This window comes from Scyliorhinus canicula, chromosome 1, assembly GCF_902713615.1.
Source record: "Scyliorhinus canicula chromosome 1, sScyCan1.1, whole genome shotgun sequence".
Taxonomy (NCBI): domain Eukaryota; kingdom Metazoa; phylum Chordata; class Chondrichthyes; order Carcharhiniformes; family Scyliorhinidae; genus Scyliorhinus; species Scyliorhinus canicula.
The window spans coordinates 5879673-5893982 of record NC_052146.1 but is presented as its reverse complement, the minus strand read 5'-3'; the positions used below and the strand labels follow the sequence as shown (position 1 = coordinate 5893982).

Here is a 14310-nt window from a genome sequence, read left to right as displayed (position 1 = left end):
TGTGCTTTCTTGCTGATAGCATCGACGTGAGTGGACCAGGACAGATTTTTGGTGATGTGCACCCCTAGGAATTTGAAACTGATAACCATCTCCACCTCGGCCCCATTGATGCTGACAGGGGTGTGTACAGTACTTTGCTTCCTGAAGTCAATGACCAGCTCTTTAGTTTTGTTGGCATTGAGGCTTCTGTTGCCTTTTAAATAAAAATAAATCCGGCTGTGTGCAGGATCAAAACAACAGGATCTCCCAGCAGAATCTGCTGGAGAGAGCTGCGCAGGAGAGTCCAGGGCAGGACAGAGTACTGCTGGTGTTAGCTAGGTGCCGAGCTCAGGGCCTCTGGTTAACAGCCTACAAGAAGAAACTCAACTTGGGAACAGAGCACTATAAAGGTGATTTCTTGAGGTATGGTTTTGTCAATTGTGCCAATGCAAATAAGGATGCAAAGCCCACGTATGTTATATGCAGGGAAGTACTGGCAAATGGGAGAAGTTTCAGATTTTGAAAGAGAAATGGTTGATGAAAAATTCCTGTTGTGGTTGAGAACCCAGAGTCGGTTATTAACTTTAGAGCTGACTCCAAATTAAATGACTACACTGCTGTACTTTACCTGTGAAAGCACATTAAGCACATGCCAAAAGCCCATGAGTCTCTGAGCATTCTGGAGTAGCATCTCCCAGCAGTGTCCAGTGCTGAGTAAAACAAGCATTTTGTTGTTATTGCCCTTCACAATGACCTATATGTGCCAGGCTGGATTTTTCGTTCCCACGACGGTGAAGGCGGGACTGGCTGAAGTCTGCACCTGATATGCGCATTGCCCTCTCCTCCTGTGAACCTGATTGGAGTGAGATCATGGGGACCAAGCAGGCTCCCCTTTCACATTAAAGGTAAGAGAATGTGGTGTGTGTCGTGAAGGTTGGCCAGCATGGGTCGCGAAGGTCGGCCGGTGTGGGTCGCGAAGGTCGGCCGGCATGAGTCACGAAGGTCGGCCGGCGTGGTTCGCGAAGGTCGGCCGGCGTGGGTCGCGAAGGTCGGCCGGTGTGGGTCGCGAAGGTCGGCCAGCGTGGGTCGCGAAGGTCGGCTTGTTTGCAAGAGTGGGTCCCGGGAAAAATGTTTGAAAAACGCTGTTTTGAACAGACCATTTCAGAGGGCAGTTAAGAGTTGGCAACATGTTTGGGTCTGGAGTCACGTGTAGTCCAGACCGGGTGACGACAGCAGATTTTCTTCCCGAAAAGGGCATTAGTGAACGGGGTTTTTTTTAAGGAAGCGGGTATTTTCATGGCCATTGTCACCGAGACTGGATTTTTATTCCGGATTTATTTATGAACTGAATTTCAATTCTCCAACTGTCACTGTGCGTTTTGAACCCATGTCTCGGGATCACTGGTCTGGGTGATCAGTCCAGTAACCTGACCGATACGTCACCATTTCCAATAATTATCACAACGATTCCCGGCTGGGTCACTGTCTGTGTGGAGTCTGCACGTCCTCCCCCTGTGTGCGTGGGTTTCCTCCGGGTGCTCCGGTTTCCTCCCACAGTCCAAAGATGTGCGGGTTAGGTGGATTGGCCATGCTAAATTGCCCGTAGTGTCCTAATAAAAAAAGTAAGGTTAGGGGGGGTTGTTGGGTTACGGGTATAGGGTGGATATGTGGGTTTGAGTAGGGTGATCATGGCTCGGCACAACATTGAGGGCCGAAGGGCCTGTTCTGTGCTGTACTGTTCTATGTTCTATGTTCTATTGCTGTTTGTGGGATCTTACTGGGCCCAAATTTGGAGGCTGTGTTTCCTATATCATTGCAGTGACCACACTAATATTTCATTAGCCTCCACGTATCTGCGTGGGACTCACCCCCAAAGATGTGCAAGGTAGGTGGATTGGTCACGCTAAATTGCCCCTTCATTGGTAAGAAACAAATTTAAAATAAAAATTGCAGTGGCTATAAAGATCATGAAAGGCGCTATCCAAAAGCAGGCTCTTTCTTTTCCTTTTTGCGACTGATGGGAAGGTCTTCCCATTACAATCTGCACAATTACAAAATGCACGACTAAGTAACACAACCACACGCAGGACATTTCACGTTACTCGATTTAATCAGCAACAGAGCCACATGAAAACAAACCAAACAAGACCAGGAAATTACCAACCCCGCCAGCCAGCCAGGCGATGATTGGGTTGCTACAACTTTAGTGTTGCTGGGTTACGAAGGGGAAATTGACGAGAGATATCATCCCTGTTTGTAATGCAGCTGGTCTTCAGAAAACTCTCAGACTTAGCAGATTTCCAATATCTAGAGGCTGACGAGGTGGATGGAGCGCATGCTTATGTCTGTTTACCATAGCCAATCTTCCTTGGAACAGGTCAATGGCCTGAAGCCTGATAGGGTGGCCATGGTGACACAGTGGTTAACACTGCTGCGTTTTAGCTCCAGAGACCCGGGTTCAATTCCGGCCTCAGGTGACTGTCTGTGCTGAGTCTGCGCGTTCTCCCCGTGTCTGCGTGGGTTTCTTCCGGGTGCTCCGGTTTACTCCCACAGTCCAAAGATGTACCGGTTAGGTGGATTGGCCATGATAAATTGCCCTTAGTGTCCAGGGATGTGCAGGTTAGGTTACAGGGATTGGGCGAGGTGGATCTGGAGTAGAGTGCTCTTTCGAAGGGTCAGTGCAGACTCGATGGGCCAAATGGCCTCCATCAGCACTGCAGGAATTCTATGATTCATGGACATCGATCACCTCCCCATCAACATCCCCCTCGCCTCCAGCTTAGGTTGAGAGCCTGTGGCTGAGGTCATTGAAAATGTTATAAGAGATTCTGGTCAAAGATGGGAAACTATGTTTTGGGAGAAGCCCAGCTATAATCCTCTCTCAAATGAACAACCACAAATCTCTGATAAAAATGTCTCTGAAATTTCAATGCCTTTAGTTAGGGCAGGGAAAACATGAAAATCAAATGAATACAGTTTAAAAGCAAATCAAAATCATTTTCTTTGAGTGTAGATGAGTGTAGATGTAGGGGCTGGTTTAGCACACTGGGCTAAATCGCTGGCTTTGAAAGCAGACCAAGCAGGCCAGCAGCATGGTTCGATTCCCGTACCAGTCTCCCCGAACAGGTGCCGGAATGTGGCGACTAGGGGCTTTTCACAGTAACTTCATTTGAAGCCTACTCGTGACAATAAGCGATTTTCATTTTCATCGATGCACAAGTTTGCAGTATGCAGGTGACAAATTATTGATTAACTGAATATAAGAACAATCATAAGCCACAAGCAGTCCATGTCCAAATGCAGCAAAACCTGGACAATATCCAGGCTTGGGCTGACAAGTGGCAAGTTACATTCATGCCACACAAGTGCCAGGCAATGACCATCTCCAACAAGAAAGGATCTAACCATCGCCCCTTGACATTCAATGTCATTACCATCACTGAATCCCCACAATCAACATCCTGGGGGTTACCATTGATCAGAAAGTCACATTAATACTGTGGCTACCAGGGCAGGTCAAAGGCTGGGAATCCTACGGCACGTAACTCACCTCCTGACCCCCCAAAGCCTGTCCACCATCTACAAGGTACAAGTCAGCAGTGTGATGGAATACTCTCCACTTGCCTGGATGAGAGCAACTCCAACAACACTCAAGAGGCTCCACACCATCCAGGACAAAGCAGCCCCGCTTGATTGCTCCCCCTTCCACAAACATTCACTCCCTCCACCACCGACGAACAGTGGCAGCCGTGTGCACCATCTACAAGATGCACTGCAGCAACTCACCAAGGCTCCTCAGGCAGCACCTTCCAAACCCACAGCCACTACCATCCAGAAGGACAAGAGCAGCAGATACCTGGGAACCCCACCACCTGGAGGTTCCCCTCCAAGTCACCCACCCCCCTGACTTGGAAATATATTGGCCGTTCCTTCACTGTCGCTGGGTCAGAATCCTGGAACTCCCTCCCTAACAGCACTGTGGGTGTACCTACACCTCAGGGACCGCAGCAGTTCAAGAAGGCAGCTCACCACCACCTTCTGAAGGGCAACTAGGGATGGGCAATAAATGCTGGCCTAACCAGCGATGCCCACAGCCTGTAAATGAATTTAAAAAACAAGAGAGGGAGGCACACAGGTGGCTACCAGTAATAATAATAATAATATTACTGGTAGCCACCAGTGTGCCTCCCTGTCTATAATCACATCTGACGCCTTTCTGTGTGAGAAGAGGTTCAAGGTGGAATTCAGTGCAAGAGGAAATGCCGATCACAGTCTGCTAGAATATCCTTCTTTTAAACTTAGAAGTAAACAAAGAAACTCATGTTTTCAAAGGGTTTCAGAACATTTTGTATGACCTAGTTTTACTCCCTGGAGTTAACAGTGGATGAGTTGCAATCTGAGGCAATGGTAAAGATGCCAAAGCTTCGAGCCACGACTTCCGGGAAAACTGGATTATGCGTCGGTCTTTTGGAATATTTTACTAAGACAAATACTTACATTTATTTTGGGCCTTTACAGCCTCGCTTCACAAGGGCAACTAACAAACAAAATTCCCATCCCAGCCTCCCCGAACAGGCGCCGGAATGTGGTGACTAGGGGCTTTTCACAGTAACTTCATTTGAAGCCTACTCGTGACAACAAGCGATTTTCATTTCATTTCATTTCAGCACAATACTAAGGTCAATGATCGATTTTTAAAATTAATTTGCGGGAAGTGGGGGTCGCTGGCTCGGCCAGCATTTATTGCCCATCCCTAATTGCCCCTTGAGAAGGTGGTGGTGAGCTGCCTTCTTGAACTGCTGCAGTCCCTGTGGTGTAGGTACACCCACAGCGCTGTTAGGGAGGGATTTTGACACAGTGACAGTGAGGGATGGTGATATATTTCTAAGTAAGGATGGTGAGTGATTTGGAGGGGAGCTTGGAGCTGGTGGTGTTCCCTATCATCAGCTGCCCTCGTCTTTCTAAGTGGTAGAGATTTTGAGTTTGGAAGGCGGCACGGTAGCACAGTGGGTTAGCACTGTTGCTTCACAGCGCCAGGGACCTGGGTTCGATTCCCGGCTTGGGTCACTGTCTGTGCGGAGTCTGCACGTTCTCCCCGTGTCTGCGTGGGTTTCCTCCGGGTGCTCCGGTTTCCTCCCACAAGTCCCGAAAGACGTGCTTGTTGAATCTTATTGAATCTTACAGGATACTGCGAGGCCTGGATAGAGTGGACAGGGAGAGAATGTTTCCACTTGTAGGAAAAACTAGAACCAGAGGACACCATCTCAGACGAAAGGGATGATCCTTTAAAACAGAGATGAGGAGGAATTTCTTCAGCCAGAGGGTGGTGAATCTGTGGAACTCTTTGCCGCAGAAGGCTGTGAAGGCCAAATCACTGAGTGTCTTTAAGACAGAGATAGATAGGTTCGTGATCAATAAGGGGATCAGAGGGCAGCACGGTGGCCTAGTGGTTAGCACAACCGCCTCACGGCGCTGAGGTCCCAGGTTCGATCCCGGCTCTGGGTCACTGTCCATGTGGAGTTTGCACATTCTCCCCGTGTCTGCGTGGGTTTCGCCCCCACAACCCAAAAATGTGCAGAGTAGGTGGATTGGCCATGCTAAATTGCCCCTTAATTGGAAAAAATAATTGGGTAATCTAAATTTATAAAAAAAAAAAAAAAAAAAAAAATAAGGGGATCAGGGGTTATGGGGAGAAGGCAGGAGAATGGGGATGAGAAAGTATCAGCCATGATTGAATGGCGGAGCAGTCTCGATGGGCCGAGTGGCCTAATTCTGCTCCTATGTCTTATGGTCTTTACCGACCCTTCGAAGTAGCATCCCACCTCGGTCCAATCCCCACCCTATTCCTGCAACCCCACCCTAAGGGGCAATTTAGCATGGTCAAAGCACCTCACCTACACATCCCAGGATCCACTAAATAGGAACCCACTGGACAAAGCATCTTCTTACCGATTATTTTCATAGGGTACGAATTTTTAAAAAATACACACACCACCCCAGTGATTAAGAATGCTTAATTCCCAGGATACTGGGAGTAAACCCATCCATTCATCAGAATATAGAATTGCAGTAAATGGACAGCACTGGTCAGCAACAGAACATGTATCAATTTAAGAACATTCTGATCATCCCCTCCACAAACTGGCTGTATGTACACAGCACTGCAGTAAGGGACTGATAGAGGAACATGGGATCTGAAACAAACTAAATGGGCCAGGCTGCATTCTGCACAGTTCCTCCCCCAGCCATGGGGGGCAGGGTAGCACAGTGGTTAGCACTGTTGCTTCACAACACCAGGGACCACAGGTTTGATTCCTGGCTTGGGTCCCTATCTGTGCGGAGTCTGCACGTTCTCCCCGTGTCTGCGTGGGTTTCCTCCGGGTGCTCCGGTTTCCTCCCACAAGTCCCAAAAGACAAGCTGTTAGGTCATTTGAACATCCTGAGTTCTCCCTCAGTGTACCCGAACAGGCGCGGAGTGTGGCGATTAGGAGATTTTCACAGTAACCTCATTGCAGTGTTAATGTAAGCCTACTTGGGGGGCAGCACGGTGGCACAGTGGGTTAGCCCTGATGCCTCACGGCGCTGAGGTCCCAGGTTCGATCCCGGCTCTGGGTCACTGTCCGTGTGGAGTTTGCACATTCGGCCTGTGTTTGCGTGGGTTTCGCCCCCACAACCCAAAAATGTGCAGGCTAGGTGGATTGGCCACGCTAAATTGCCCCTCAATTGGAAAAAAATGAATTGGGTACTCTAAACTTTAAAAAAAATGTAAGCCTACTTGTGACAATAAAGATTATTATAATTATAATTTACCGAGAAATTCAGAAGGGAACTGAGGCTATAACAGCAGTGTCACCGTGATAGAGAAGGTCTGCACATAGAGAGACATCATTATTCAAGAAATTCACCGAAACTACGAGAAATTCACTGAAGCATTTGGAGAAGATTTTTTTTTAAATTGAATTCATCGCCGGCTGGCCTGGCATTTATTGCCCGTCCCTAATTACCCTTGAAATTGAGAGGCTTGTTGGGCCATTTGGGAGTCAACCACATTGTTGTGGATCAGATTCGTGAGCCAGATGGAGTTGTACAACACTCGACAATGGTTTCATAGATGTCAATTAGGCATTTAATTAGAATTCAAATTTCACCACCTACAGCAGTGGGATTGAACTCAAAGCATTATCCTGGATTACTAGCCCTTGTGGGAATACCACTACGCCACTGCCCCCCCCCCCCCCCCCCCCCCCACCCAGTGCGAATATTACTGTATTTCTGCTGGTTTAATGAGACACTCTGAGAACCATTACAGACATGGACAACACCTTCTGAAATCTATTAATAAATGTCCTTAAGATTGCAGAGAGATTAGGAAGAGGTCGAGAAGATATTTCCACTGGGGGGGAACATAAAATAGCCATGAATAAATCCAATATGGAATTCAGGAGAAGTTTCTTTACCCAAGGTGTGGTGGGAACAGGGAACTCGCTGTTAACTGGAATATACATCCACATTGTTGTCAACTATTCCAAGATGCCCTTTGCTGACTGTACAAATTCATTCCTGCATGAGCCACAATTTATAAAACAGCACAGCACACAGATGCTTGCACACAATAAATCTCACCCCCTGTCACCTTGTGTTTTACTTGCATTACTCTCTTATGAATTTAACGGTTCATGTTACATCTCAGCCCCCTCATCCTAAAAACCCGGAATCACTGGAAAAATTTGGCTTCCACCGACACCGACCCTTCATGAATTTAGACACCTCGATCAAAACACGCCTCAAATCACAACTTAAATCACACCTAATGGGGTGGCACGGTGGTGAGCACTGCTGCCTCATGGTGCCAGGGACCTGGATTCAATTCCGGGGGAGTGTCTGTGTGGAGTTTGCACGTTCTCCCCGTGTCTGCGTGAGTTTCCTCCGGGTGCTCCGGTTTCCTCCCACAGTCCAAAGGATGTGGGTGGTTAGATGGATTGGCCATGCTAAATTGTCCCTTAATGTAATAATAATAATAATAATTGCTTATTGTCACAAGTAGGCTTCAATGAAGTTCCTGTGAAAAGCCCCTAGTCGCCACATTACGGCGCCTGTTCGGGCAAGCCAGCTGTTTAGCCCACTGTGCTGAACCAGTCCCTAATGTCCAGGGATGTGCACGTTATGGGATTAAGGGGGATAAGGGGAGGTGCCCATCGTAAGGGGCAAAGTGCTCATTCGAAGGGTCGGTGCAGACGTGATGGGCTGAATGGCCTCTTTCTGCACTGTAGGGAATTCTATGATGATTCTAACACAGACAGCCCTATGTATCTCTCAGAGGCTGTCCATTCTTACGTTTATCATGCATTTCTACATAGTAATATTGGTTGCGGGGTCTTTTTGCAGATTTTGACTGATGTAGGAAATGTCAAGAGAAACATCAATGGTGCAACAATTAAAATCAGACACAAGAGAGGCCACAGTTGGGCGAGCGCAAGTATCTGCTGATGGGAGGAGATCACAGAGACTGGGAAGTGCAAAGGGGGATGGAGAGATTTGAAACCAAAATGGAAATTGTAAAATTGAGGCATTGCAGAGCAAGCTCGCACAAATACAACAAATATACAATGGTGTATGTTTGCATTGATATCTTTCATCAAAATCAGGGTACATCAGACATCTTCATACCACGTGTTATGATGCAGAATACTCTGCCTCAAATGGCATTGAATATTATTGAAGAGCAACTTTCAAAGTGACTGAATATATGAAAAGGGAAAAAAAAATGCTGCAGGACTACGGGCTAAGCGGGGTGAGTGGGATTACTGGATAGTTCTTTGAAAGAGCTCATCTTGTAGAACAAGGATAGCAGTTGCATGGGAACACCACTGCCTGCAAGTTCTCTTCCAAGTCACTCACCATCCCAACTTGGAACTAACAATGTAATTCTTTCAAAGAATGGGTCAAAATCCTGAAACCTAGCCCATCGCCAGCACTGTGGGTGTTGCTATGGGACACGGAAAGCAGTGGTTCAAGAAAGGCCACCGAGTCAGAGCAGCCCACAGGCCGGGAAATATTTTTGTTAAAACAGATGGGGGAACTGAAACTCAAATAGGAGAAGGAGCTTGGCGGGGAGATGGAGGACGGGCTGTGGGCAGAAGCCCTGAGTAGGGTAAACTCAACCGCAACATGTGCCAGGCTCGGCCTGATTCAATTTAAGGTCGTTCACCAGGCCCACATGACAGTAGCTCGGATGAACAAATTCTTTGGGGTAGAGGATAAGTGCGCTAGATGCGCAAACCACGTTCACATGTTTTGGGCATGTCCTAAGCTTAGGAGGTACTGGGAGGGGTTTGCGGGGATCATGTCCCGGGTGCTTAAAACAAGGGTGGCGATGGGTCCAGGGGTGGCAATTTTCGGGGCTTCGGAAGACCCGGGAGTCCAGGGTGAGAAAGAGGCCGTTGTTCTGGCCTTTGCTTCCCTGATAGCCCGGCGGCGAATACTGCTGGCATGGAGGGACTCAAAACCCCCGAAGATCGAACTATGGCTTTCAGACATGTCAAGTTTCCTGGGTATGGAAAAAATTAAGTTCGCCTTAATTTTTAGGCGAACTTAGGGGGGGGGGGGGAGAGAGATTAGAGTAGAGTAGGAGGGATAAATAGGCGGGTAGTGTCTATGGGAGAGGAGCGGGCTTGTGCAGTCTGGTTTGATTGAGGCATTGGGTTTACGTTGGTGTTTGCACATTTTTGTCTTTTGTTTTGTTTGTTATCTGTAACTGTTTACAATGCCGAAAAATACCTCAATAAAATTGTTTGTTAAAAAAACAAAGCCAGCACAGGGGGCGTCACGGTGGCAGAGTGGTTAGCATTGTTGCCTCACAGCTCCAGGGTTCAATTCCGGCCTCGGCCGACTGTGTGTGGAGTTTGCACTTTCTCCCGTGTCTGCGTGGGTTTCCTCCGGGTGCTCCGGTTTCCTCCCACAGTCCAAAGATGTGCGGGTTAGGTGGATTGGCCATGCTAAATTGCCCGTAGTGTCCTAAAAAGTAAGGTTAAGGGGGAGTTGTTGGGTTACGGGTATAGGGTGGATACGTGAGTTTGAGTAGGGTGATCATTGCTCGGCACAACATCGAGGGCCGAAGGGCCTGTTCTGTGCTGTACTGTTCTAAATCTACAGACTCGATGGGCCAATGGCCTTCTTCTGCACTGCAGGGATTCTATGAATGGGCCGAATGGCCTCCCGGTCTGTTACAAAAGTAAAGAACCACCTGATTTTGTGAAACACATTTTTATCCCTGTGCACTATCCTGTAAAAATCATCGCTCGTTTGGACAAATGGCACAAACATTGTGAATATTTGGTTGGAGTTGTGAGGATTGGCAAATAAGGGCAAGCAGTGATGGTGTATGGGTGGCATGGTAGCACAGTTGTTAGCACGATTGCTTCACAGCGCCAGGGACCGGGGTTCGATTCCCGGCTTGGGTCACTGTCTGTGCGGAGTCTGCACGTTCTCCCCATGTCTGCATGGGTTTCCTCCGGGTGCTCCGGTTTCCTCCCACATGTCCCGAAAGACGTGCTTGTTAGGTGAATTGGACATTCTGAATTCTCCCTCTGTGTACCCGAACAGGCGCCGGAGTGTGACGACTAGGGGTTTTCACAATTATTATTATTATCCCGTTTCCCCTTAAATGTATCCGAGCTGTTTGCTCAACTACTCCCTGTGGGGGTGAGTTCTACATTCTCATCACAAACTGAATAAAGAAGTTTCTCCTGTAGGGTTTATTAGTAATCATCTCCTCTCCCTATTGTTTGGTTCTGTTCCATGAAGGAATTGAGTGTAAAGTATCCTCTATCCTGGTTCAGGCAGAACTGCAGCTATGGTTATTTTTAGTGCCAGGCTTCATATTGACCAATGCTGCAATGGGTGACCTTAGTCATGTTTCCTTAACCTGTCACATAGGCAGACCCTGCTTCACCCAATCAACCCCTGCTCTGTTTGCAACAGCCCATTTTACGTGTGTCAGTATGCAGCGCGCCAGCGTCTCTGGGTGTTGTAGTTCCGCGAAGACTGCTGCTGCAGGGGGCCGAGGGCGCGCTGGACTACATCACCCAGCGGCCTTTGCGGGGCCTGCACTGCGCCGGCGCACTGAAGCCCCGGGCCCAGAGCAATGTCAACAAACCAGCCGCAGCCTGGCTCCCCGCGCATGCGCGCACTCAGCTGCTCCCAGACAGCAGAAGGGAGAGGACCAGACATTCCCAGGCAGGGGCAAATAATCCCAATAAAACCTGTGCAGAGGGAATAATCCCAATAAAATCTGAGCAGAGGGAATAATCCCCAAAAAACCTGATCAGAAGGAATAATCCCCAAAAAAACCTGCACAGAGGGAATAATCCCAATAAAACCTGATCAGAGGGAATAATCCCCAAAAAACCTGCATAGAGGGAATAATCCCAATAAAACCTGAGCAGAGGGCATAATCCCATAAAATTTGGGCCGAGGGAATAATCCTAAAAAACCTGCGCAGAGGGAATAATCCCAATAAAACCTGATCAGAGGGAATAATCCCAACAAAACCTGCACAGAGGGAGTAATCCCAATACAACCTGCACAGAGGGAATAATCCGAATAAAACCTGCAGAGGGAATAATGACAATAAAATCTGGGCGGGGGAATAATCCCAATAAACCTGGTACAGGGGTCAAATAATCCCAGAGAAACAAGGAAGAGGGAATAATCTCAATACAGTATGGGGAAGAGGGAATAATCCCAGTAAAACAGTTTGTAGAGGGAATAATTCCAATAAAGTATAGGGAAGAGGGAATTACCCCAGTAAAACAGTTTGTAGAGGGAATAATCCCAATAAAGTATAGTGAAGAGGGAATTATCCCAGTAAAACAGTGGGTAGAGGGAATAATCCCAATTAAACAAGGGTTTGAGGAAATAATTCCAATAAAACACAGGGACGAGGGAATAATCCCAACAAAGTATGGAGAAGAGGGAATAATCCCAATAAAACAAGGGGAAGAGAGAAAAATCTCAATAAAATAGGGGGTGGAAATAATATCAGTAAAATGAGGGGCAGAGGGAATAATCCCAATAAAACCTGGCACAGGGGAATAATCCTTCCTGCAATACACAAAGATCCTAGAGAGAGAAGGCCTCATCAACCACTGGAAAGAGACTGACCATAGGATGAATACATTTATTTCCCTTTGTGTTATACATTTCTTAGTTACGATTTTGTTATAATGTATTGACTAAGATACAGGTCATCCTTTGTGGTGAATTCATTCATCGCTGCCCAAACTCCCCAAATCATTCCAATAATAGAAACATGCCCTAAAATAATATAAAAACAGAAGCATAGGAAATATCAAAATAACGTGCCGTTACCTGAAAGTCATACAGTGCCACAATATTGTCATGTTTCAGTTCCTGAAAGAGGGAATAAAACCACAGGGTTAAAGTGTTTCAAATCCACATTCGCTATTCCAAATGGCTGTGCAGCTGCTGAAAGCTGACAAATGTTAAAATAAAGTGGCAAGCTTACCTTCAATATTTTAATTTCCTTGCCCAGAAGGGTTTGGGACTTGGCAAGGTTTTTTTTCTGGATGCATTTAATAGCCACCTGCCAATCGTGTTTCTGAAATGAAATTTGCAATCGTTGAAAAGTTACGGATTTCCGTTTTTTTTAAAACAACAAAGAAGGCCCATCTCTCCCATCCCAGGTTTTATTGGGTGGAAGACGGGACATAGAGGAGATCTTGCCCTGACATGCCCTGGCTGATTCAGACTGGTTGTTAGGTGAATTGGACATTCTGAATTCTCCCTCTCTGTACCCGAACAGGCGCCGGAGTGTGGCAACGAGGGGCTTTACACAGTAACTTCATTGCAGTGTTAATGTAAGCCTACTTGTGACAATAATAAAGATTTTTTTTTTTAAAGCATTCAATAATGTGCCCAGCAGAATGCATGCAGATCTTAGAACAAATAGACATCCGGTGAGTGTAATGAGATGAACTGTAGGCCAGCAATAACAACAAAAGAGGGACATAATGCAGATCTGCAGCGGGTGCATTACCTGCAGACATTTGCTCTCCTCCCCTGAAGCTGAGCAATGAGACATACCTCGGTGTACCGACCCTTGAAAACGACAGCGAAAGCCCCGTGCCCGATCAGATCCTTCTTGTTGTACTCGAATTTCCCCACAATCTCCATGTTTCTTTCTTCCGCCTCCTCTTTAATTTGGCTGCAATTGTTTTGTTGTCTCGATTCCTCTCTCTCTCTCTCTCCCAGCACCGCAGCAGCAGCAGCAGCCAGGGCAGAGAGGTTGGCAGCTTAGGGCTTGCCTGGAGCTGGGTAGATGCCTGGGCAGCCGGGTTTGAAAGCCTCCTGCCCTCCTGCCATCTCCACGGGCTGGGTTCCTCTGTCCGCCTCTTCGTGCATTGTGCGGTGCTCTCCCCCCTGTAGCTGCTGCTGTTGTGTTCACATTGGTGTCTTTGGGGAGGGGTAGGAGAGGCTCAGACCCCTCTGCCCCACCATGGTCCAGACACACTGAGACAGACACACACACAGAGGCCTGGGGGAAGGTGTGTGGCTGAATACTGCTTTGTGTACAGGAGAGACACAGCCAGACACTTGCTGGGCAACTGTTGCAGAATTTTGATACACAGGAAAGGCAGTGAAATCCCCAGAGAGAGGGGCGACCCCAGCTTTGTGCAGACAAGCCCCCTGACCAGCTCTGGGGTAGGGGGTGAAAGCAGATTCACCCCAAACCTCCGCAGTGATCAGACAAAGAAGTCTGTTAGTTGTCTTCTCTCTCTCTGTGTGTGAGCAGCCCTTTCTGGCAGCGCGCAGTCGCAACTTTCTGTTTTATTCACCAGCCACTCCCCACCCCGCCCACAAACCCGCCTGAGCGCAAACCTCGCCGAATTCAGCGGGCAGGCTGCAGCTCAGCGTCAACTCTGTCCCCCCCCCCCCCCCCCAGGGGCTGTCCTGTCTCCCAGGCAGAGCACAGAGAGAGACAGAGTCCATTCTGCCCTCCCCACTGAGCAGCTGCTGGGGAGGACAGAGAGAGCAGTTTTGCACCCCCAGCCCGTTCGGCCCCTTTGCACCCCTGCCAGCTCCTCCTTGCCCACAGCGCTTGCACACCTTTTTTTGCCCATTGCATCAACCCCCTATTATTGGAATCCCAAACCTAAAAAATGCAGCTTGTGGTGGATTCTTGTCCCCCATGGCAGGTTTGGTGGCGAAGGAAGCATTTCCTCATCTGAAATTGGAGCAGAAGAACCTGTTTTGAAACATGTTTGTAATAAAATACGTTTAAAAATAAGACAATAGGAGCACGAGGAGGCC

General features: G+C 47.8%; 1 protein-coding gene across 4 annotated transcripts in view; it reads right to left on the bottom strand.

Annotated features, from left to right (window-relative positions):
* Positions 1-13795, bottom strand: part of ulk1b (unc-51 like autophagy activating kinase 1) — a 130656-nt gene extending 116861 nt beyond the window's left edge. For all 4 annotated transcript variants that reach the window (XR_005461459.1, XM_038803577.1, XM_038803741.1 and 1 more), the window contains exons 1-3: positions 13084-13795; positions 12506-12598; positions 12349-12390 (exon numbers count right to left, since the gene is read on the bottom strand). Coding sequence is in view for 3 of the 4 variants with exons in the window: in XM_038803577.1 (XP_038659505.1) it covers positions 12349-12390; positions 12506-12598; positions 13084-13173 (225 nt within the window). In the remaining variant the exon portion in view is untranslated. The remainder of the gene's footprint in view (positions 1-12348; positions 12391-12505; positions 12599-13083) is intronic.
* Between the last annotated feature and the right edge of the window lie 515 nt (positions 13796-14310).